General features: G+C 53.5%; 1 protein-coding gene across 1 annotated transcript in view; it reads left to right on the top strand.

Moving 5' to 3' along the window:
- The window catches only part of AK8 (adenylate kinase 8), a 114,119-nt gene that overhangs the window by 37,535 nt on the left and 53,079 nt on the right, over positions 1–23,505 (top strand). The window contains exons 9-10 of the mRNA XM_047700106.1: positions 1,158–1,289; positions 8,954–9,043. Coding sequence (XP_047556062.1) covers positions 1,158–1,289; positions 8,954–9,043 — 222 coding nt within the window. The remainder of the gene's footprint in view (positions 1–1,157; positions 1,290–8,953; positions 9,044–23,505) is intronic.

Below are 23,505 nucleotides of genomic sequence, written 5' to 3'. Positions count from 1 at the left end.
CCAACCAGGTACCACCTTCCACACAATGCCGGGTAGATGGCACCATAAAAATGACACTCAACAGTTGACAATGGCCCTCGCTGATATATTCTCTCAAATCTCTTTAAGGAAAGTTTTGTTTTGGTGGTGGTGGGGGTGCTTCTGAGCTCCCTGTCCTGGCTGTTCCCTTGACCCCCACCCAAGAGTCCCAGCCCAAGGACCACACAGCCTTGCTCCCCGAGGGGGTCAATTGGTCTGTGGCGGGGGGGGATGTCTAGAAAATACCTCTAAAACAATCCGGGCTGTGGAGACCATGCCGCTTTTCAGTGGTTTTGCATCTCGGAAGGGTCTTTAGTAGCAAACACTACGTTCTGAAGATAAACAGCCACAGCATTTATCTTATGGCATGATTCTGAATTTACACATTAATTACTTCCAAATTACTTAATTAAATTTAAAAGTTCATATGATCGTTCATAAAGAATTCATGCCTGGAATTGTAAATAAAAATGTGAGTGTCTGCATATTAATTATTATTAATTAATAATGCAGACAGATAAATTGAAAATTGGAATGCCAAATTCTCTCTGTGTTGTTTTTTTAATCTCTCTGCAGTGCATCCAGCAGCCACACATTTTTAAAAAGAATAATTAGATGTTGAGACTGTCTGGGGGATCATTACTTCTAATTAACTTAGTTATTTACTGTAAATTAGCATCGTTTGTAAGCAGGCGGCTTTGCCCCTAGTGTTTGTGCGTTTCAGATGTGCCTGGGTCGTGGCAGTTCTGAGGACGGAGGGGCGAGGGGCTGGGATGGCTTCCTCCAGCTTATTCTCAGGGGCAGAACATGTTACCCGGGCAGCGGGTTAGGGAGAGCCCCCCCAGCCTGGCCAGCTCTCGGCAAAACGGGGCAAGAGCCCTACGTCTCCTGTGCTAATGTCGCACCCGTGGGATGAGATCATGTCCGCAGAGCACTTAGCTCAGCCGTTCACAGAGCTGGTGCGCGTGACGTCATGGTGATGACTGTCGTTAAGACCGTGGGTCCACGCACAGCGGGTCTCCGCGCACTGCAAGTGAGAGAGGTAATTGTGGCTGTTGAGAGCCCGAGCACGGGTGCTGTAAGCTGGTTTCCTTTCCTTCAGGACCCGAGTTTACTATCCTCCTATCCTCTCTTTCCAGCTCTGACCTACGTCCAAACCAGCCATCGATCTAATGCCCCGTTCACCCCGCGGGTGCTGCTTTGCGGGCCCGTGGGCAGTGGGAAAAGTCTGCAGGCGGCCCTCCTAGCCCAGAAATATGGCCTCGTCAACGGTGAGTGCCCCGGCTGCGCCCTGTTTCTGGAGCCTTCCCTTCCTCCCCACCCAGGCTTTCCCGCCTCGTGGGTGTGGGGAGGAGATCAGTCTCGCTTCTCTTTCTTGCTCTCTGCCGTCAACAATGTTCAGTCCGTCTTTGCACGGATCAGCTTTGTTCCTCACGAAGAATATGGCCATAAAAACACTAACCACTAAGAACGCGTCCAGAGAGGCAGCACGTTTCCAGTCGTCATTTGTTCCAGCCTCTGGAGCAGTCGTGCTCCTGGGCTCCGCAGGGCACGTCCTCCAGCCCCGGCGGCCTCCCCGGAAGCCACAGCTGTTGTGTAATCCGGGGCGGCTGCGGATTTATTTTCTCCAGTCCCGTTTGGCTCCCCCCAAACCCGGGTCAGCGTGCTTGCAGGCAAACAATTTCTGAACCAGAGGAGGACTCCTGGCTCGTACAGTTTCAATAAATATTTTACCAGGAGGAGAGAAAATATTGAAATCCGTTCTCTAGGCCTGTCCCAAGGCAGCCTCCGGCTGGTGGGGATGCCAGCCTGCCTTACGGAGGACAGGAGCGGGGAAGGAGGAGGGAGCAAGAGCCGTCCTCGCCAGCAACACCACCTCCAGGAAATGCCCCACAAGCCCGAGTCACCTCTACTTATGAAGAAAGAAAAGGGTCCTGTGCCCCAAATATAAAAATATGCATATACACGCCTCCAAACTGTGCAGATACACCATCAAGATACACGTGTGTACGCGCACGAATGTACATGCACCAACCCAGAAGGTTAACGTTTCGACAAAGATGCTTTTTTTTTTTTTTTTTGGAAGATTTTTATTTATTTATTTGTTTGAGTGAGAGAGAAAGTGAGAAATAGCATGAGAAGGGGGAGGGTCAGAGGGAAAAGCAGGCTCCCTGTTGAGCCGGGAGCCCAATGCCAGACTCGATCCCAGGACTCCAGGATCATGACTTGAGCCGAAGGCAGACACCGGACCAACAGAGCCACCCAGGCATCCCTAAAGATGCTTTTCAAGCAGGTCTCCTCCAGTATAAAATCCCAAAGCTACTGACAGACTAGCCAGGAGGCAGCAGCCAAAACCGTACCTATAACATGAACAGGGAATGGAGTGATTATTCTGATTAGTAATGGAAACAGTAGCAGTCCTGTCAGTAGACTCGTGAAAACACTACACTGTCGTACTCTGGTTCGATTAGCATGGAAAAACCCTGGACACCTCGGGATGGAAAATGTGGATTTTTTTTTTTTAATTTAAACTGAATTACTCAGATAATTCCTTCTTTGGGCTTTACCTCTTGAAGTATTACAAGGCTGAATTTGCAGCTATGGTTGTGGCTCCTTTGGTAAGAGTGAGCACTGGCCTGCTTGTCCCTGCCCCCACGTGTCTATGGAGGGGACGGTGACGTCAAGGGCAGGAGCGGCAGAGGGCACGTCTAAAAGCCTCAGCTCTCATCCCAGCCCCTCAATACAGTGCACAGCCGTGGTTTGGGCGCCGTCACCGGGCTGTGTGCTATTTGCACAGTCAGTCAAGGAAAACATTTTTCACTTTACATTGTTTTCCGTGTACCAATCGCGAAGAATGAGATTATGGGCCTAGATTTCTTCCAAAACTGAAAATAGGAAAGCTCATCACGGTTTCTGCTTTGTTACCTAAAGAGCCTTTGGGGGGCTTTTTTCGGTAATTGAGCTAACTCAGAAAGTTCACTTTTCTCCAAGGCATCCTTGGTAAGCTGAAGACATCACGAGAACCCTGTAAACCGATCCGAGGGTTCCCCAGTCGGCAGAGGCGCTGTCCGCGGAGGGTTCTCTGCACAGGCCTGTGTGTGCCCAGAGCTCCCAGAGCCGCCTGCTCGCCGGGGCTCCCCTCTCCCCGGTTATGGCTCTTCCCGTGACAGGAAAACAGCTCCAAACAAGCAAGCAGCCCAATGTTCAGGCCGGCAAGACTGATTGGGAGACTGGGGTGTACAGTTGGTGAGAACATAAAAAGGCACAACTTTCTGAAAGACAGAGGCATCATTGGTGTGAACCCTACAAATCCGGGGCCCAGTGACTTCACTCTGTGGATTTGATTCCGCTGAAACCCCCAGACGGTGAAGGAGAGGTGCGAGGGTGCGTCACCAAAGTCGGGGCCACCTGGACTCTGTTAATAAGAAGACAGTTAAGGAAGCTGCGGGAAACCCATCCACTACAGCACTCATTCTGTCATTGTTAGTTAAAATGAAGAGGGGATGATTAAAAAGAAACCTATAAAGTGACTCGATGTCCATGATCTGCTGTTCAGTGAGGGAGGGGGTGGAAGCCCGTCAGTCACTGACAGCGTTCCAGGCTTGATCTCATTTTTGTTTAAAAAACTGTGCTACGTACATGCAGAAACCATCTGAAGGAACTCGTCAAACTGGCTGTCTCTGTGCGGTGGCGTATTATACAACTCTGATTTTTTTATTGTAATGAGTACAAATTTTCTAACCAGAGACAACCATGAAGAATCTTATTAAAATATCATGATCAGGGGCACCTGGGTGGCTCAGTTGGTTAAGCCTCTGCCTTTGGCTCAGGTCATGATCTCAGGGTCCTGGGATCGAGTCCCGCATCGGGCTCTCTGCTCAGTGGGGCTCCTGCTTCCCCTGCTCTCTCTCTGCCTACTTGTGATCTCTGTCTGTCAAATTAATAAATATAATCTTTAAAAAAAAATCATGATCATAGGACCAGCTGGCTGTATCCGTTGGGAGAGCGTGTGACTCTTGGTCTCGGAGTTGTGAATTTGTGTGCCCCATGTTGGGCATAGAGATTACTTAAAGAAATCTTCTTTTTAAAAAAAATTTTAAAAAAGATCATAATTGTCCTCATTGAGTGCTTGCTCTAAGCAGAGCAGGGAAGGAGGGGCGAGATCCAGAGCGGAGTATAAGAATCCAGGCGCGAGGCCGGGCTGGGGCGGGGAGTGAACAAAGGTTAGGTGAGTCCCTCCCCATGCAGTTCCAGGTCTGACTGTCCAGAGCCTTGGTGCTGGGAACCGTTAGGAGACACTGTGGAGCAAGCTGGTCATCGGCAGGGGTTTTAAACCAGTCTTACGTAATGGGAGCCCTGAACACTCCACAGTTCCTCTAAATACTTGTTTCCCCACATCTCACAAAATTGTAATCTGTTGTGTTTTATCATTCAGTTCCAAATGTTTTCTTATCTGCCTTGTGGTTTCTTTTTTTTTTTTTAAAGTTTATTTCTTCATTTTAGAGAGAGAGAGAGAGAGAGAGAGAGCGAGCACGAGAGGGAAGGCCGGAGGGAGGTGGATAATCTCAGGCAGACTCCACGCTGAGCGCAGAGCCCAGCGTGGGGCTCGATCCCAGGACCCTGACATCACGAGCTGAGCTGAAACCGAGAGTCGGACGCTCATTATGGTTTCTGTTTTGACTTCCGTGTCGCGTACAAGTGCATTGCTTAATTTCCAGATTTTGGGGAATTTTCCGGATTTGGGGGAGGAGTATTGATCTCTGATGTTGTCGTGCTCAGAGAACACATCTTGTATGATTTCAGTCCTTTGAAATTCACTGACGCTTACTTATGGCTCGGCGTGGGGTCTCTGTCGGTGGATTCCGTGTGCACTTGGAAAGAGTACATACCTGGCCTTGGTGGATATAGTCCCCAGCAGTGTCAGCTAGGGTAAGGTGTGTGCGGGGTTGCCCGGTTCTCCCCTGTCCTTGACGATTTCTCGCTACTGTTTTATCACTTACCGAGGAGATATGTTAAAATCTCCAGCTCTGACTGTGAATGAGTCTACTGCTCTGCCAGTCTCTGCCCCATGTCGTTTGCAGCCACATTACTGGGAGCATGTACACTGAGGACTGTATCAAGTCTTCTTGATGAAGTGACCACTTTCTCATCGGGAAACTCTCTGCCGTCTCCCCAGTAACGCTCTTTCCTGAAGTGTACTTCATTGGATAGTCACGGAGCCCCTCTGGCTCTCCTAGGATTGGGTGGTATATATTCTGTCCTTTCTCTTTTAAATTATCCGTGTCTTATATTCTAAATGCATGTCTTGTACACAACATATAATTGGGTCTTGCTTTCTTAAAAATCCAGTCTGACATTTTCTGCCTTTTAAATGAAGTACATCTCCATTTTAAGTCATTTTTAGTATGGTTTCAAGCCTACCATCCTGGTTTTTTGCCTTCTGTTACCTCTTCTCTGTTCCTCCTTTCCTGCCAGCCGTTGGATTAACCAGATGTTGTTTAAAAGTGCTTTTTATTTCCTCCATTGCCTTTTCAGCTGTATCTCTCTGATTTGTTTTGTTGGTGGTCACTCTAGGGCTCACAGAGTCTCATTTCCTTCTCAGGGTGTGCCTTGAGTTAATACCGTAACCAGAGAACCCACAGTGGACATCTTTCCGTTTGCCTTGCCCACCTCCCTGGTGGTGTTTTTGGCCGGACATCTTACTTCTACATGTTATAAACTCTACAATATGTTGCAGTTATTTTTGCTTTAGTCATTTGTTTTTGTTTTGTTTTTTTTTTTTTTTTTTTAAGGGAAGAAATGAAGGGGAAAGGCTCTGGTCGGTCCCACACATACCGTCACGTTTGTTTCGATCTGCGTTTCCATCTGATAGTCTCTTGCCACCTAAAGAACTTCCTTGAACATTTCTTGTAGCGTGGGTCTGCTGGCGACAAATTCAGCTTTCATCTGCTGGAAATGTCTTTATTCCACCTTCGTTCTTAAAGCATGCTTCTGCCGCACGTAGAAATCTACGTTGACAGGTGTTTTCCTTTTAGCACTTTAAACATGTCATCCCATTGTCTTACGGCCTGCGTTGCTTCTGATGAGAACTTGGGAGACTATTTTGATCCTGTTCTGCTACATATCAAGCACCTCCCCCACCCAGCTGCTTTCAGTTTCGTCTTTGTCTTTAGTTTCCAGAAATCTAACTATGAAATACCCAAGTGGGGACGTGGGGTTACTTGGTGTTTATTCTGCTTGGGCCTCGGAGATTCTCAGATTTGTGGATTGAGATTTTTCATCATATTTTGATTTTTTTTTTTCAGTTTGTGAACTTCTCTTGCCATTTTTTTTCTCATGTATTTTTTTCTGTCTCTCCCTCTTTCCCTCCCTCCTTACTCCCTCCTTCCCCCACTTCCCTCTCTCCATCCCTCTCCTTTCTGGAACTCTGATCACATGTACATGAGACTGAATGATATTGTCTACCAGGTCCCTCTGGGTCTGTCCTTTCTTTCCAGGCCTCCCTTAACCTTCTCTTTGCTTCAGTTTGGATGCTTTCTGTGGCCTGTTTTCCTGTCTTCAGATTCACAGATTGCAGCCTATCCAAGGATTTTCCACTCGAGATACTGTATTTTCCAGTTCTAGACTTTGCACCTGGTTCTTTTATATAGTTTCCATTGTTTCTGCTGGGATTCCCCAACTGTTCACTCATTTAACCGTCTTTTCCTTTCCAGTTTTAAACATACTTACAATCGCTGTTGTATCGTTCTTGTGTGCTTGTTCCGACATCCGTGTCATCTCTTGATCTGATTCTGTAGCCTGTTTTCTCTCTTTGCAGGGGTCACACTTCCCTGATGGGTTGATGGACTGGTTTTTGCATTTCAAGTAGATTTTTAGTATATATTAGACACTGTGGATCTCCCTTCGCTGAGAATCTGGATGGTGCGGTTCTGCTTGAAGAATATGGAGTTAAGAGTTGAGTTCTAACAGCCAGTTAATTTGCTGAAGGATCAGCATGATCCCATGAGGCTGACTTTTTGTGTTTGTTCAGATGAGACCAGAGTGTGTCTCCTCTCGGGCTCATGTGCCCCCATGCCCAGAGTCTCAGCTGGCTGGGCACCCGTCACCACCTCTCTCTTGGGCTGTCCGAGGGCCAACATCCCCAAGTACTGTGTGCCTCCCCCTCAGATCACAGCCTCCTGGGAGCTTGTCTCTGTCAGGCCTGGGCAGGGGCGGGTCTCACTCACCACGTGTGCAGCTTTGCATTGACCAAAGACCCCAGGGTTTCTGGAGCTTCTTCTCTGCACAGCTCCCTTCTCTCCATCTCCTTGGTCCCCAAATCCTAGTTCCCAATCCAGTCTCTGCTTCCCGCTGCTCTGAGTTGGCCTCCCCTTCTCCTCTGCTGTGCTGTGCTTTGAAAAGTGCTCATAGGTAGATATCCTGGGTGAAGGTGGGACTCACTTCGGGTGTCTCCCTTCTCTCAAAGGTCTGGACCCTCTGCTGTCGGTGGTCCAGTGCCTGGAAGGAGTTGTTTCACACATTTTAGTTGGTTTTATAGCTTTTATAGCTTTTTATGACTGAAGCTACTTATGAGGTCTGGCCAGAATGGGAAGCTAAGTGTGGGTTTGATGTCACACAGACATGGCTTTGAACCCCTCCTTGGGCGCCTAGTGGTTCTGTGACCTGGGAAGGGTCACTGCACCTCTTTGCATTCTGAGCACAGGGCTTGTCGTGTAGAAAGATCTCAGTCCCCATCGGCCTTCATCATTCCCCATGTTCCCTTAGCGAGTGACACTGCCGGCCACTTTCGATATGAACCCTGCTGTCCTCCACACAGTGAGTCAAGCATGTCACCCCTGAGGGGTAAGTCTTTGCTGATGGTCATTCTCTTTTTTCTTTTTTTTAAAAATATTTTATTTATTTATTTGACAGAGAGAGACAGTGAGAGAGGGAACACAAGCAGAGGGAGTGGGAGAGGGAGAAGTAGTCTCCCCGCTGAGCAGGCAACCCATGTAGGATTCATCCCAGGACCCTGGGATCATGACCTGAGCTGAAGGCAGATGCTTAACGACTGAGCAACCCAGGCGCCCCAGTGGTGGTCCTTCTCTTACACATTCACCATTTTCACTTAATTTTAGGAGTGGTGTTTGGTTTCTTTAATATATGAAGAAAACCCCTTGATCTCAATGCTAAGAAAAGCAAGACTGGGCAGTCAACCCATCATGGAAACATAGCCAAAACCCTCCCACTTGGGCTCTTAGCAGCTCGTCGCCAAGGACAGACAGCGGAGGTTGGGTTTGTTCAAGCCACGCGGGCACGCCGGTGCCCATGTCGGGGTTCTGGAGACGTGATGGGGCTCACAACAGGAGGGCTCTTGTCTGCACGGGCCAGCCAGCCAGAGAGGGCTAGTGGCTATGGGCCGGGCAACCCCAGCAAGCTGCCTCAGTTGTGAGTGTGTCCATCTGTCCTGTAAACATAGCCGCGTCCCACAGAAACGCTTGGCTCACAGGAAGGGCTGTGGGGCAGCAAACTCTCCTGGTCTCCCCGGCACAACGCCGGTGTGGACATGAGCGAATAGCCCCCCCCCCCCCCACCGGCCCCCTGGTGTCACTCAGTCCTGGCCAGTGTCACCATCGGGATGCCAGGTGGAAGGACGCCCTGCGGGAGCTCCCGTGGTAACACCTCTAGTTGTGTCCTCCCTGCACTGCCCATTTTTAATCCGTTCTCTGCCAAATGCATTCCTTTTCATTCTGCACCTTCCTCCTCCTTCTTTACTCCCCAGATCCTTTTTGATATTTGCTTTCACTTGGACACACACCCACACTCAGAAAAACCCTTTTATATTTTTCGCAGTGACCTTTTTCTCCCCCAGCAGGCCACACCGGGCCTTCTTTTTTTCTTGTTTTTCCTTCTGTTGAAAATTTAATGGGTGTCTTTCTGTTCCTCTCTCCCCCAGTCCACTGTGGGCAGCTGCTGAAAGAGGCTGTTGCTGACGAGTCAAAATTCGGCGAGCTCATCAAGCCCTATTTCCAGAAGGGGACGGCAGGTAGGCCACACGCGGCTCAGCGGCCATGGCCACCTGGGCTCTGGGGGTCAGATGGCTCCGTGTGGGGCTCGCCAGGCACCGGGGGGGCGGGGCTCGGCCTGGGGACAGTAGCTGGGAAATGGACACTGCGTTTTCCTGTCCAGAGGCTCTGCATTTGTACCCATGCAGGGCCTTTTGGCTTCTGGCCCCACCCCAAGCCCGGGGCATGTAGATATGTTGTGTTATCCCTGGGGGTTGGAGTATTTCTGTTTCTTGGGAATGTATGCTTTTCACAACTGAGAGCACGAAAATCGAGAGCCAGGAGAGGCCACACAGCTGCCCACGTCCTTGATTACTGGGTGTACCAGATTACTGCGGGGTACTAGCCCGGTTTCATCAGAAGTCAGGAGCCAGAAGGCTCAGACAGCTTTGCAGACACCAGGGCTGAATGGCCGTTGGTCCTCAGGGGCTTGGATGAGGGAGGCCGGGCCACATTGTCCTTCCAGGCCCCTCTGTGATCTACCATCTGAAGCAGTCTCTGTCGGCCCCCAGGAAGGGCGCCTGTGAGATCATTCTAGTTCGATTTCCTGAGCCTGCAAATGAGCCACGGAGAAGGGGCCGGGCCGCTGAGGTTGCACAGCCAGGGCACATCTGCGCCCCTCCAGACCCGCCGTTCCCTCCCCGGGCGACACACTGCACACACCCACACCTTCCTCCCTTGACTCACGCGCGGTCGCTCCCCTGTGCAGTCACCAAGTCTGATGGGAGCGCATCTTGTGGAGAAAACCTACAATGAAAGCTGCCCCTTTCCTCGAGAGCGTGTGCGTCTTGACAAGGACACCCTCCCAGCAGAGGGCTCGTTGGTTGTCTTCTGCCATCTTTTGGGTTTTGGGGACACGCCCGAGAACAGGCAGCTTGCTCCTGACCATCAGCTTGAGGGCCCCCTGGGGCCATGTCCTAGCTTGGCTCTCCCAAGCCCCCTTCAAGATGCTCTATGCCCTCAGCGGGAGGTTCCGGTGAGGCGGGCTCAGCTCCTTTGGACACAGGGATCTGCACAGAGGCTGGGGGATGAGTGAGTCTGTTCATCCCTCTGTCACGGGGTGTGGATCAAAGGCCGTGGAAGCGGGAGGATCCGGGCAGGACTGAAAGCCCGCGTGCACTTCAGTGCTGCCCCGTTTGGTTTGGATCCCAGAGCTGCCCCTGTGAGCCGTGCAGCCCTCGTCAGAGCCTGCGGCCTCTCCGTGGTGAGATGGGGACGGGAGTCCCTAGGTCGCAGGGTTCCCACGGGGCGGGGCTTGATGTGCACACTGGGGCCCGGCTTGCGCGCTGTCGGAGTCCTGGTCCGAGCTCTCTCCGTCCCCCGATGCTGCTTCCCAACCACGGGCACCGGCGCCGCTGGTTCTTGGCACCCTAAGGTGCAAAACTGTCTTCTGCACGGACTGGAGGCCAGTTGAACCCCTGCTAACAAGCTCATTGTGGTTCGGAGAGAAAGACCACGACTGACCAGACCGATGAGGCCGTGCTCACAGCGGACGGCGGGCAAAGGCGCGGGGGCTCTGACTCCTCTTGCAACTTTTCTGTCCTTTTGGCTTTTTTTTTTTCTTGCCAAAATAAGGAGTTACCAAAAATAAGCATTTAGGTGGTTTCCACTTTTGCACTCCCTCAGAAACACCATAATGAGTCCCCTCGTACCTGCGCAGGCTCGCGAACACCCCAGAGCACCTGTCGGGGGGAGAGCCGTCCCTGCCTGGTGCGCTGGGTGTCGTCCTCTGTGTCCCCGCAGTCTCTTGTTCCCTGTCGCTGCTGCAGCAAGCTCAGTGGTTGAAAACAGCACCAGTTGCCCACGGACAGTTCCGGAGGCTCAAAGTCCTGACCCCAGATGTGGGTTCCAGGCATGGCTGCGCGCCTACCGGAGGCTCCTGTCACCCCCTCCGGCTCCCAGAGCCCCTTCCTCTGTCCCCGCCGTCTGCACGGACCACCTGCACATGCCTCGCGCCCCGACCACTGAGAATAAATCCCAGGGTCTTTCCAGTGGTGGGCAAGACATGAAACCGGCTTCCACTTTGGGTTCTTTGGTGACTACAGAGGAGCCTGGGGCCACAGGTCGCTGTAAAGCTGGGCTCTGCTCTCCGTTGTCTCCTCAGCACCTGCCGTTGACTTGGCCCTTCTGCACCGCCCACAAAATTAAAGACACAACAGCAGCCACTACTGTCTCTTCCTAACAGAAGCAGTAAATTCTGTCGTTTCACTGATCCCGACCTCGCAGGGAGAACAGAGATCGCATTGACATTCATAGCCACCAACGGGGTCTCACTACCGGCCAAGCAGAAGCTTCTGAGACAGCCATAGCGTGGGGCTCGCACAGGAGGCCGCTAGGGCCACCCAGGTCTGTGGGAACCTGCTTCACTACCGGCTGAAACAGCAAGAAAATGTAAATCATTCTGACCCGACTCAGTTTGGAAGGGAAGGTCAGAAGGACACTGAGGCCCCACACGGCTGACCACAGCTTGGCTTCTCTGCGGGTCACTGCAGTTGGCAGCCTGGTGAGGGCCGCTGAGCCTGAGTCTTGTGTTACCCATCTGAGCCCCAGATGCAGGTCACCTCCCTGCTCCCCAGGTTTGGAGCCCAGTGGGAGGTGGACCCAGCGTTCCCCGGGGAGCATCAGGTGGAAACACAGCAGGGCCGTGAGGACACATTTGGCCTTGCTCACGTGGCTTCCCAGTCCAGGCCTGGGGACGAACCAGTGGAGACACCTCCTCCTGATAAATGGCCACACCCGGACACGGGGCTGGGGAGATGGGCCTCAGACCTTCCCCAGGAAGAACCCTGACTGAGTGGAAGCAGGCGTAGGGAGGCAGCCCACCCCCCTGGAGGCGAGGGCCAGCCCGCTGGAGGATGGGAGCTGGAGGGGCTGCGCCGGTCCAACCAATGACTCTCCTTTCTGAGGAGGAGGGAGGCAAAGGGCAGGGGGGCAGAATTCCTCCCCCAGGTGCTGCCCAGGGCTCGGAAGGTGTCCTCTCTATACTGAGAGCAACAAGGTACCCACCCCCAACACTGGCAGCCCATTGGCGGAATTCCAGCAGAGCTAGATAGTGGCGACCCTCTATTGTTCTTGGGGGCCTGTTGAGGCCTGTTGGATGTCCGTCTTCACAAGCCTAGGCGTGTTACAAATATGTCTGCCTTGGGTGCCAGCAGCATTCCTGGGAACACGGACAGTGCCTGGCTACTCCCCTGCATGTGTTTCCACGTGTGAAATCCAGAAGCTTCCGGGAGCTCAGCTACGGGGATGGAGATTCTCGTAAGGGCTCAGAGGCCCCGTCACCCTGAGGCAGAGCTGGCAGATGTTACCACCAGAGCTTCCCCACGTGTCTGCCCCAGTGCAGAAACCCACCTCCCCACCCCACATACCAGGCAGCACCCTTCTGGATATCAGACCTCCTGGACTGGGGCCTCTGCCCTATGCTCCCGGCTGCTGGCCTGCTCGCCAGCCCTCCTGCCCAGCCCTCACGGGGACCCCCGCCACCACAGGCTCTTGCACTTTCTCTGCTCACCTCAGAGCCGCAAGCCCCAGAGACGGGCGGCTCTGCAGTGGTGGTGCATCTCGGCCACCCTCACAGTCACAGTCACCGTCATTGTCACCGTCACCACCATCGCCAGCGCAGCAGGATCGGTCCAGATGTCGTCCTTCTCCCCACGGAGCCTCTTCCTCTTAGTCTCCCCCACGGGGCCTCATGATGTTACATCCCAGCCGTGCCCTCTGCAGACTTAACTATGTTGTCTTGCATCACTGCTGTTGCCAACACCTCCTTCTTTGGAATCAGCAGCAAAGTTAATAACCGTTGTTTTCCCTTCTTTCCACATTTACTGGGCAGAGGGCTCCAGGGCCCTTCGTAGTCCATTCTAAATCTCTTGATCCCGGCTCTTGGCGACCGCACCATGGACAGAGGGTTGGGGAGAAGTTTCCTCTGTGTCCCAGACTCTGAAATATATGGGTCTGACCTCCCAAACTCCTCCCCACTCTAGCTGCAGCGAACAGAACCCGTTTATTCCCCAGGGTTCCGTGCGCCGTGTTCAAGCAGGCAGCGACCGTGACAGGCAATGGGAGTTGGGGCTGTGCATGACACACAGGGCTGGGCCTTAAATCACGCAGGCTTAGCTGCCGGGAAGCTCCTGTCACTTCCACGTGGGTACGAAACAAGGAAAAACTATTCTGGGGTTTCGGGAAAAAATCCATTCTCAGCTGTTTATATTCCATTTAAAATTAGAGGGGTGGTGCCGATGGATCTCGTTGCCAGGGCATACGATGCCGAAGTGCGCCGATCGTCTTTCTTTCCCCGAAATCAGGCAAAGGAGCCCCAAGGTCTCAACTCTGCCTGAATCAGTGGTGACTCAGAGTCACCCCTCCAGATGGGGTGCTCAGCTCCCCATCAGGGGTTTCGTTCCTACCAAAGGGTCTCGTGGAAGGTGGGATTTCTTCCTTCCGGAGGCCTAGAGCATCCCAGAGAAGGCACCTGTTCTGTCTTTGCCCATTGGAAGGAAACCGACCTTCCTCACCGGCCTCAACTCAGGCCGTCAGCTCGACGCCTCGCTGCGCCATTTGTCCTTGCCCGTGGGTGTTTCAGCCAGAACTCAAGGTCCCGAGACTGGTGGCGGGAGACGCGACCTCCTTCCAGATTGCTGGGTTCAACTAGTGACCCACGACTGTCTCTTTGGTTCAGAAGGGCTGCCTTCTACCCCGGCTCTGATCATTGTTTCCTTTCTCCAACATCGCTTGGGCTTTCTCTGGAGAACAGCTACCCGGGGAGAGTAGGAGAAACAGCCAAAGGCATATCTTGTCCTTGTTGGCTTGAGTTTTGGCCCTAAGTGTGTGAGATGTTCGCCTTCACTCGACTGTGTTGCCTTCAGAACGTGTCGGCATTGTCAGGTCAAGGGACCGCCAGCGTGGACGTGTCCCCAGCGGTGGCATTTGACGTAGTCTCTAGGAGGCTTTCCAGGAGAAGGACGGAGAACCGTGCCTTCCAACACCCACCCGCCAGCCTGTCGGCCCGATCACAGTGGGCTCCTAAGTCCTGCCCCCTCTGTCACCAGCCAACCCAGTCGGCGCCCGCAGCAGCTAATGCAGTTCAATGGCCCGAAGGCCCGGATTCCTTCGGCGCACTGACTCCCAGGTGAGGAAACAGCTGTTTAATTGGTGTAAGAACTTTCCCCTAAGAGCACCAGTCCTGACGCGACGCAAAAGTAACGGGGAAGACAGATGATCTGCGAGTGTCCCCTGCGCCCCCTCCCGCGCACCCTCCTCTTTCCCAGACACTGCTGTCTGGAGGAGGTCCCTCCTGGCCTGAGTGAGCCGAGCGGAGGCGGGAGATTTGGGGGGCGATCCGAGGCTCATTTGCACCCTTTCCGGTGAGGAGCCCTCTCGCCCCAGCAAATGCAGCCCTTGTCACACGCACGAGCCCAACCAGCCCCAAACCGGCAGGATCACAAGCGTTTCCAGAGCCTTCCATGCATCTGCCTCCCGGGGGCAGTGGATCAGAGCTCTGCTGAGCTGCCGCCCTTTTTAGGGGGAATTAATATTCTCGGCACTAAATGCACACGAAAAGATTCGACAATAGACCAGCTTTTCTCTTTTGTTACAAACTTGCAAGGAGTTGCTGAGTTGAAAGACAAAGTAAATCTTCCCGTCTGAGGAGGTAAGCGGAACGGGATCGCTTGTTTTGCTCGGTGCAGCCTGGGCGAGCAGCGTGCAGCCTTGCGGCGGGCGGAGGCGGGACCCGAGGGACCCCTGCCCGGATGCAGGAGGGCTCTGCACGCGGCGTGTTTGTACCAGCGCAAGACAGCGCGCCGCTCTCTAAATAATTTACCAGTTGATTAATAGACTCACAGGGGTATAATTAGAAGAGGAAGAGACGGTGGGTACAGTAACCGGTACAGTGCTTGGGGGAACAGGAGCCTTTATTTTTTTAAAGAAACTTTCTAGGGTGCTGGGCGTTTGAAGACAAGTTGGGAAGAGCTCAGTGCCTCATCTCTTTTGAAGTGGAAATAGGACAGTTTGAATCCGTCGAGTTTAATTTTTCACAAGCTCTAGGGGCCCCGCAGTGCAACTCCCTTTTTATTATTGAAAAAAACTCTACATTTTTCTTTCATTTTTCTACACACACACACACACACACACACACACACACACACGCATGCACGCAGTCCAGGCAGTAAGTAATAAACACATTAATTTGCTCTTTTATTCAGCGTGTATTTTATTCGCTTCGCCTCCCCGGATGTGTCCCCGCGGGTCCCTGTGGCACCCCCACCCAGAGCTCTCCCGCCGTGGGGCTGCCTGTGGGTTGATTAATGGACACCCCCTGTAATTTATGCATTTTAAAGGAACCCTCACCTCGGTCTGACAATGCTTTTGAAGTAGCTCCTTTTTTCAAGTCAAACTTGTGGCTTTTCCGCTGGGACTGCTACAAAGATTTCCTTATGGAAACTAGGTAGGAGCTTTTTTGAGCCTGAGCAGAAGCCACGGCCAAGAGAGCCCAGCAGAGCAGCAGGCCTCAAAGTGGTGGCTGCGCTCGGAGGCCAAAGGGCCTGTTGGTGGGGACGGTTCCAGAACAGGGGTCAGCCCTCCCATTTATCAACAGGTTCTGCCCCAGAGGGTCCGGCTCCTCGTTTTTCCCAACTAGATTTTTGTCGCAGAAGGGTCCCCATTTGCTCTCTCTGTTATTAAAAATACAAAGCTTTGCCAGGGTGTCATCAAAAGGTTTGTCACCAAAAGGTCAAAAAGCTTTTTGCTCAATGGCCGGTCCAGTGGGGAAACTGAGGCAGCAAGGGGCTCTCCAGTCATTGGTGCATCCTTTCAAAGAAACTTCGTCCCCTCCAAGGGTGGGGCTTATCCAGCGTCATTCTTACCGCCCAGTGGTGTCACCAGAGAGGGGCAGCCACAGATGTTTTTGCTGGCCTGAGTGTTTGTCCAGGCTTGCTATGTGCCAGCCGTCCAGATTGCTAAATGCAATGAAACAAAACCCAGACATTTCTGCGAAGTCTAAGCTGAGCCCAGAGGTGCATGATGTCCTTCTCACTCTGACTAGAGCTTCTGGAAGCACTTCCCCTCCACAGGCAGCCCCGGTGGCTTCCAACCCACTCAGCTGTGAAATCGTCTGCGACAGGCCAGACCCCGAGGCCCCAGTCTTCTCCAGCCTGGAGGCCTCCGGGTGCAGCCGTCTGGGCGGCTGCTCACACCCCCGAGGCAGGTGCAGCTAGAAGCCCCTCTCCCTCTTAGAATGTGCTCGATGGGGAGCTGACACCGGCTTCTTTCTCCTTGGGCTGAGTGGGGCCGGAGGCGTCCAGGGAGAGGCTGCCCCAGTGACCTTCTGTGCTCCTACACTTCGGACAGTCACCACATCCCCAGAACAGATCAGGGCATGAGACTTGCTGGGGTTTGTTGGCCAGGAGGGGACTGAGGTGTCCCCACAGGGAGCCTGGCACCGCCGTGATAGATGAGGGAAGTGCCAGGCCCATACCTTCAACCCTGCACCTGTCTACCTGCTCTGCTGAGAAGGGGGTGGAAGGATGGTGGGTACAGAGGGGATTGGCGGGGCGGGGGCTAGGGATGGGAAGTGAGAGGTGATGGAAGCGTACAGATTATAAAGGAAAGTGCCCACAGCCACCTGTTCCGTCCCCACCCACTGTCCTGGGGACCCAGGCAAGGTGGCAGGGGAGGAGAGAGACACCTTTCTCCTCCTCATCTCGCACATCAGACCTTGAATGCATGTATCTGATTTACCCCCTGTGACCTGGACTGCCAGAACTCTGACCTCACACCCCCCGCCCCACCACAACTGGGTGCTGGTAAGATGGCCTTTGTCTGGGACCTCTCCCTATCCCAGCATCTATCCTCCCAGGCCCTCACACTGCATGGTTTTGCTCAGGTTCCTGGTCTTTGCCTGGCCAGTGGTCTGCTCCTCGTTCTCCAGCCCCGGCATCACAGGAGCTCATATTAGGTGCTCAGCTAACGCTTATGAATGAATGAAATGAACACGTGAGTGAGCGAGGGAGCATGTAGCAATTGGCCTTGGAAGGCGTGGGGCCCAGAAGCTTCTCGGCCTGCATTTCCATGTAGGTGAGACCCCGTTTGTCTGGAGGAACAAAGGGGAGAGCAGGTGGCAGAAGGCAGCAAGCAGCCTGACCTGCCTCCAGAGAGGTGGTCAGCCACAGCACCCCCTAAACGGTCAGGGGAGCCGTCATGGTTCCGGCTTTGGATTCCCACCACCAGATTCCAGTCCAGACTCTGCCACTTCCCAGCTGCATGACCTTGGGCAAGCCACCCAGAGCCACAGTGCCCTCATCTGTAGGGTGAGCTTTCCACAGCACCAAAGCCTCGGGTTTGTTAGCCATATAAAATGAACTTGTGTCTATGCTGGATACTTACTCTTAGTAATAAGAGCTAATTAATATTCATATCAATAGTGATACAGTTAATATCAGTAGTATCAATGGCCCCCGTGCTAGAAGCAATGGTAGTAGGAGGCGATCCCTGGGCTACGTGCGTCTGTTTCACGGGTGGATTTTGGATATTCTTTTCCCGTGACTGCTGCTGGCCTCGGGTGCCGGGGCCTGCGGTAACCCAGAACCGGCGAAGGCCGCCCACCGCGCCTCGGGTGCGCTGTTGTCCCTCGGCGGCTGCTGACAGCCCAAGGGCTGAAACGATGACTGTTTCATTGCGCTGTTGATTCCGTGCATGGGGGTGTCAGGGACGGCTTGACTCGGTGCTGACTTGGACCTCAGCTGGCGTGGCGTTGACGGGGCTGACTCCTCCGGGTGCGACAGCTTGTTCTCGGTGCTGTGTCAGCTTGGTTCCTTGGTTCTTCTCCCTGCCTCTGCGGGGGCTGGTATGTCTAAGACAGAGTCCTCAGTCCTGTGCCTGGTGACTGGGACCCTCGGAGCCGCTGGGGCGGGTTAGGGGTCTGTCTCCATGCAACCTCTTGTCTCCCCTAGCCTCGGCTTTCTCACAGCAGAGCGGCCTCAGCTTGGTCAGCCCGCTCATATGGTGACTGGCTTCTAGAACATCCCAGGGAGTCCAGGGTTGGGATGGAGGTTGGGGCATGCTATGGGGCTGCTTATGACCCAGGCTTCGACGTCTCACAGTGACCTTCCACCTGGTTCTGTTCTTCAGGCTAGTCAGTACGACCAGCCCAAGTTCAAGAGGAGAGGGTTAGCGCCTACCTCTCAGCGGAAGGAGTGGGCATCCCTAGTTGAGCACTGGGGTCAGGATCGGCAGCCTCTTGGGACTGTGTGCAGCAGATAGACAGACAGACAAACAGCCTTCTAGATCCTCAGGAGCTGGGCCGTAGCATGTCTTCACGTGCCACATCGGGGCTTAGAGACCAGTTCTGTTTTTAAGAGTAAGAAACCCCTGTTGGGAGTTAAAGCGACTCACCTGAGGGCACCCTGTGAGAGAAATGCAGAGCGGGGGGCAGATTCCACGCTGCCCCTTCCCGGGAGAGGCAGGTAGAGAGCACAGAGGTTGAGCACATGTTCTAGCTTTAGCAAGATGGCCTGGGTTTCAATCTGGGCTCCTTCAGCGATCAGCTGTGTGGCCTTGGGCAAGTCACTACTTGTCTCTGGACTTCAGTCTGGTGATCTGTGAAATGGGAAGATCACGTGAATCAGAACTTGCATTCGAACAAATACGTGCTTAGGACAGAGCCGAGCTCACATCCTTGTTAATTAATGTGCCGCCGTGTCTTTTCCATCCCAGAAGAACAGGCTCATGTCTGTTTCTGGATTTCTCCATAGCTGCTGACTTTGCTTCCTTAGATCGCTGTGGGTAATGGCATTCTCCCCCTCCCCCGGTGAGATGTGGGGAAAGAGCTGGTTCTGAGCCCCGGCTCCATTAAAATGGAAGGAATACCGTGTTTCTTAAGCCCCTTCATCTGCAGTGTTCGGTAAACATTAGTACATTACACCTCGAGACCGGCCCAGCCCCCGTGTAGACTGGCTGCCTCCCGGCGTTTTCCCCGGGTACCGGCATTTTCCACTGAAAGACGTAAAAGTGTGTTTTAAGATCGGAATGGTGAAGTAGCAAATCGTTATCCACAGTGTGCCTAAGTGAGCCTTTTCTGAAAGTCCTATTAATTTGCTAAGTGAAGCACTGTTTATTTATAGAAGAATGTCTATTTTTAAATGTTTTTTTTCCCCTCATCGTTGGCTTCAGTAGACAAATGGAGTTTGCTCTGGGGGGCTGTGCCTTTTCATGCTTTTCACCCAGGTAGACAGGCAGAGGGGGAGTGATAGTGATGGAAAGGGGGCAGACGTCCTTCGAGGGATGAACAGTGTTGATAGCCTCCTAACTATAAGAGCCCAGGGCTAATGTACTTCTCCGGACTTGAAAAAGAAAACCCGGGGCACCTGGGTGGCTCAGTGGGTTGGGCCGCTGCCTTCGGCTCAGGTCATGATCCCAGGTCCTGGGTTCAAGCCCCGCATCGGGCTTTCTGCTCAGCAGGGAGCCTGCTTCCTCCTCTCTCTCTGCCTGCCTCTCTGCCTACTTGTGATTTCTCTCTGTCAAATAAATAAATAAAATCTTAAAAAAAAAAAAAAAAAAGAAAACCCAGTATTTAAAAAGTTGTTACTTCCTGGCATTGCTGTCTGCCGAGCAACCTTAAATGCTGTCCTTAAGCCGTGTCAGCGTTAGGGTACCAACTTTGGGGACCTAGAAAGTCTTTGATGTCCGTTCCATCTCGTGCCCACGAAGACAGGAGCTTGTCTGGAGCAACTGACCTGTGTTTACCAACGAGGCAAACTATCCAGTGGGCCTGCTGCCGGCTGAACACCTGCAGGGTGAGACCGATTGGAGCAATCCGGGGTCTCCTCATTTCCTGTGCAGGGTTTAGAGAGGTTCTGTTTACACTCTGAAGTGCTCACTTGGGGCGCAGCTCCCACGATCGGCCAGCAGGTGGCAGTAAATAATAAACAAACGCCATCGCTAAGGAACCACCTGGCCCAGGTCTGGGCAGGGCCGCGCGGCGGGGCTTTCTCAGATGCTCATCCCCAGACGGCGGTGGCGGCAACGGGGGCTTGCGGGCCTGCGTGGCCAGGGATCAGTGCCGTGGGGCCGGGGGTGGGGGTGCACAACAGTCACACAGAAATGGTAGTTTAGTTTTGCTGAATTACAGTGAGTAATTTGGGACCCGAGAGGGGCCCCACCCACATCCTGGGCCAAGAAATGCGTGTGTGTGGGTGGGGGGGAGCCCCATTTCTCTCAAGCCTTCCTATGAGATGGGAATAAAAAACAGAAACAAAAGCAGCCCTTTCTCCTTCACCGTCCTGTTCCTTTCCAAGACCGCCCCCCTCTACCAGCCGCCTTGGACAGCTGGCAGGACCCAGGAGCTGGGTTGGGGTGTCCGGACGGGGGAAGGGAAGCACATTCTGAGTCTTCCGCGAATGCTGACAGATAGCCGAGTGTCACCTTTACCGGCCCTTCAAGGGGGGCTTGAAGAGGGAAAGAAGCCACGGGGTAGTTGTGGTGTGGGGGTGTGTGTAGGCGAGGGAGGGGCTGTGTCATGTACCGGGTGTAGAAGAGGTGCGGGGTCTAAGGTGTCCGTGCTGTGCATGGGGTACATAGAGCTGTGTGTGGAAACATGCGTGTAGTGGGTGTGTCACGTGTATATGATGTAGGGGTGCGGGGTGTGTCCGAGGTGTGTGGGCAGTGTCGGGGTGTGGTGGGTAAGTGCGTGGGTGTCTCTGTAGGTGTATGTGTGTAGGGGGCAGGGAGGGGTGTGTGTGGTCGACAGAGGGGTTCTGAGCGTGGATGTAGGAGTGTGTGCCCGCAGTGTGCTGGGCCAGTGGTGAGGGCCTCAGCTCTTTCGGATCTGCCCTCGTGGGGAGGCAGGGAATGAGCTGCGTCTGGGCATATCCATCAGCCTCGGGTCTCTCTTCCTTATAAGCCCTGACGGAGGGAGCAACTTCCTTTTCTGCACTTGTTGCCCTGGCCTTTTAAGGCCAGCTCCAGCAGCCCTAGCCCCCTCGTGTCCCCCCACCCCCACCCCAGCTGAGTCCCAAGTTCCAGCCCTCCGGGGCCAGCAGCCACCAGTGCCGGAATGTGAGGACGCGGACAGCAGGGGGCAGTGTGGCTCGGCAGGAGGGTGCGGAGGGCCTGGAGCACGGCAGGCAGCAGGTCCCTGCTGCCCCTCGCTTGGCTCCGGATTCCCCTGGAAAATCTTGAGCTGACCTAGGTGCTCTCTCCAGGCCCTCCCTGACTTCCACTCCACAGCTCTCTGAGCTGGACTTGCCTGAGGATGACAGACGTCAGACCCCCAGCGGGGGAAGAAGATTCCATCCTTCCGGGCATTTGACCGGGTGTTCCTCCTCGGTTGCCTTTCTCCTGTTGGGATTGATGTGCAACAGGGAGCTTGAGCTGGGCCTTCCTTTCAAGACAGAGTGGGGCCCGCTGTCCCGAGTGGCGTGGTGGGGGACCGGTAGGACCTGTGTGGGGCCTGGAGCCTCTCACCTGGACCCATGGCTCCCCCATCCCTCCCCGTGCCAAACACACCCAGCCAGCAGGGAATAAATGGGTTGAGATTTTAATAACCTCGAGGTCAATGCGAGAACTGCCGTCTTTTACGGAAGATCTTCAGGGAAAAAAAAAACAACCCACCCTGAAAGCATGTCGTGTGGCCTTATGAAATAATGGGATATTCATAGCTCGTACTTTGCTAAATTTAGGGTTGACAGGACCTTCTGGAGAAGTAGCCCTTGGCAGTAGCTTATAGGCAGGGTGAGATGTTAACTGTCAAGCCCAGAAATCAAGCCTGAGGCACCTGACTCAGTGGAGAAAGACTTTAGACCGCGCCGAAAATCTCTGTCTGAGACGAGGATAAAGGGTAAATGGACAGCATTATCAAGAAGACTTTCAACTTCCAGCAGAACACAGCCAGCGAGATCTGTTCCGAAAAGCTGCATTTTTGCTGAACTGGCTGGTCAGACCTTGTGGGTTTGGGAAAACGAGTCAACAGCCTTCAGGAAAAGAAAGGCAGCAGCCCGACAAAGGTGATGGGCAGGCAGGGGTCCCAGGAATGGCGCTGGAGACGGGGTCTGCCCAGCCGGGAGGGCTGCTCAGGTCAAGGCCCCGGGGAGGCAGTGTCCAGAGGCGGCTGTGTTCTGTCTCATCTGGGGGCTGTGTTGCCCAGCCCCTGCTGGGGGATGCTCCGTTCTCTGTGGAGGACACTCTTCTGAAAGCTCCTCCAGAGTGAGGGACAGAGGCCACCGGCCTGGTGGCAGGGCGGGTCTGAGCGGTGCTCCCAGATTGCCCGTGCTTCTGGACAGAGCCTCTAGGGAGCCCGTGCAGGACCAGGGGGAGGGAGCCTCCCTCCAACACCCTGGTTCCCCCAGAGTGAGAGCCACTAATGGGGGCAAGTAGGGCCTTCCGGGGAGATCGCCTCCTTTGTCCCTCTCGGACAGTCTTTTGCAGGGGCCATTCCAACCTCCTGTAGGAATTTAAATAATTTTCTTTTGACAAAATCCCACTTTTTAAATGGAAACCTTTAAACATGCACAGAAAGTAGAGAATAAAAATGAAGCTGCAGGGACCCGTCCCCGGCCCGTGAACCCACCCAGGCTCGTGCCACCTTGTTGTGTCTGAACCCCCCACGCCCCGCAACGGGATTTTATTTCACGATATCCCGGGCATCAGCTCTCATTCTTGGGACTGTTCGATCCGCAGGGGGTCGTGCTGTAGCCCAGTGGGATGGCTGAGAGGCGGCCGTGGTGGTCTCCCCTTGCCTCGGGACCTGCTCTGTGCTCTGAGGGATGATCCCTCGGTCCGCCACCAACACGGCAGGGACCAAAGAGCTTCTGGCTTGGGGACCTCTCCCTCGCTCCCGTGGTCATCATCCGTTCACTCATTCATTTGTCCGTCCAGAGTGTTTGTTGAGTACCTGCTGTTGCTGGCACAATGCCTGGCTTTGGTTGTTTTTTTTTTTTTTTTTTTTTAAAGATTTTATTTATTTACTTGACAGAGATCACAAGGAGGCAGAGAGGCAGATGGAGAGAGAGGGGTGGGGGGAAGCAGGCTCCCTGCTGAGCAGAGAGCCGGATGCGGGGCTCGATCCCAGGACCCTGAGATCATGACCTGAGCTGAAGGCAGCGGCTTAACCCACTGAGCCACCCAGGCGCCCCCCCGGCTTTGTTTTTTAAATTTTATTTTATTTAAATTCCGTTAATGAACACAGCGTATTATGAGTGTCTGGGGTAGAATTTTGTGATTCCTTGGTTGCATACGACTCTCAGAGCTCATTATGTCCTGTGCCCTCCTTAATGCTCACACCCAGTTGCCGCGCTCCCCCCATCCACCTGCCCCCGGCAAGCCTCCGTTTATTTCCTAGAAAGCAGCATCCCTTGTGGTTTGTCTTCCCTCTCATTTTGTTGTATATTATTTTTCCTTCCCTTCCCCTATGTTTGTCTGTTTTTGTCTTAAATTCCACATATGAGTGAGA

Source organism: Lutra lutra, chromosome 13 (genome assembly GCF_902655055.1).
Source record: "Lutra lutra chromosome 13, mLutLut1.2, whole genome shotgun sequence".
NCBI lineage: Eukaryota > Metazoa > Chordata > Mammalia > Carnivora > Mustelidae > Lutra > Lutra lutra.
This window is presented reverse-complemented; position numbering and strand designations above follow the sequence as displayed.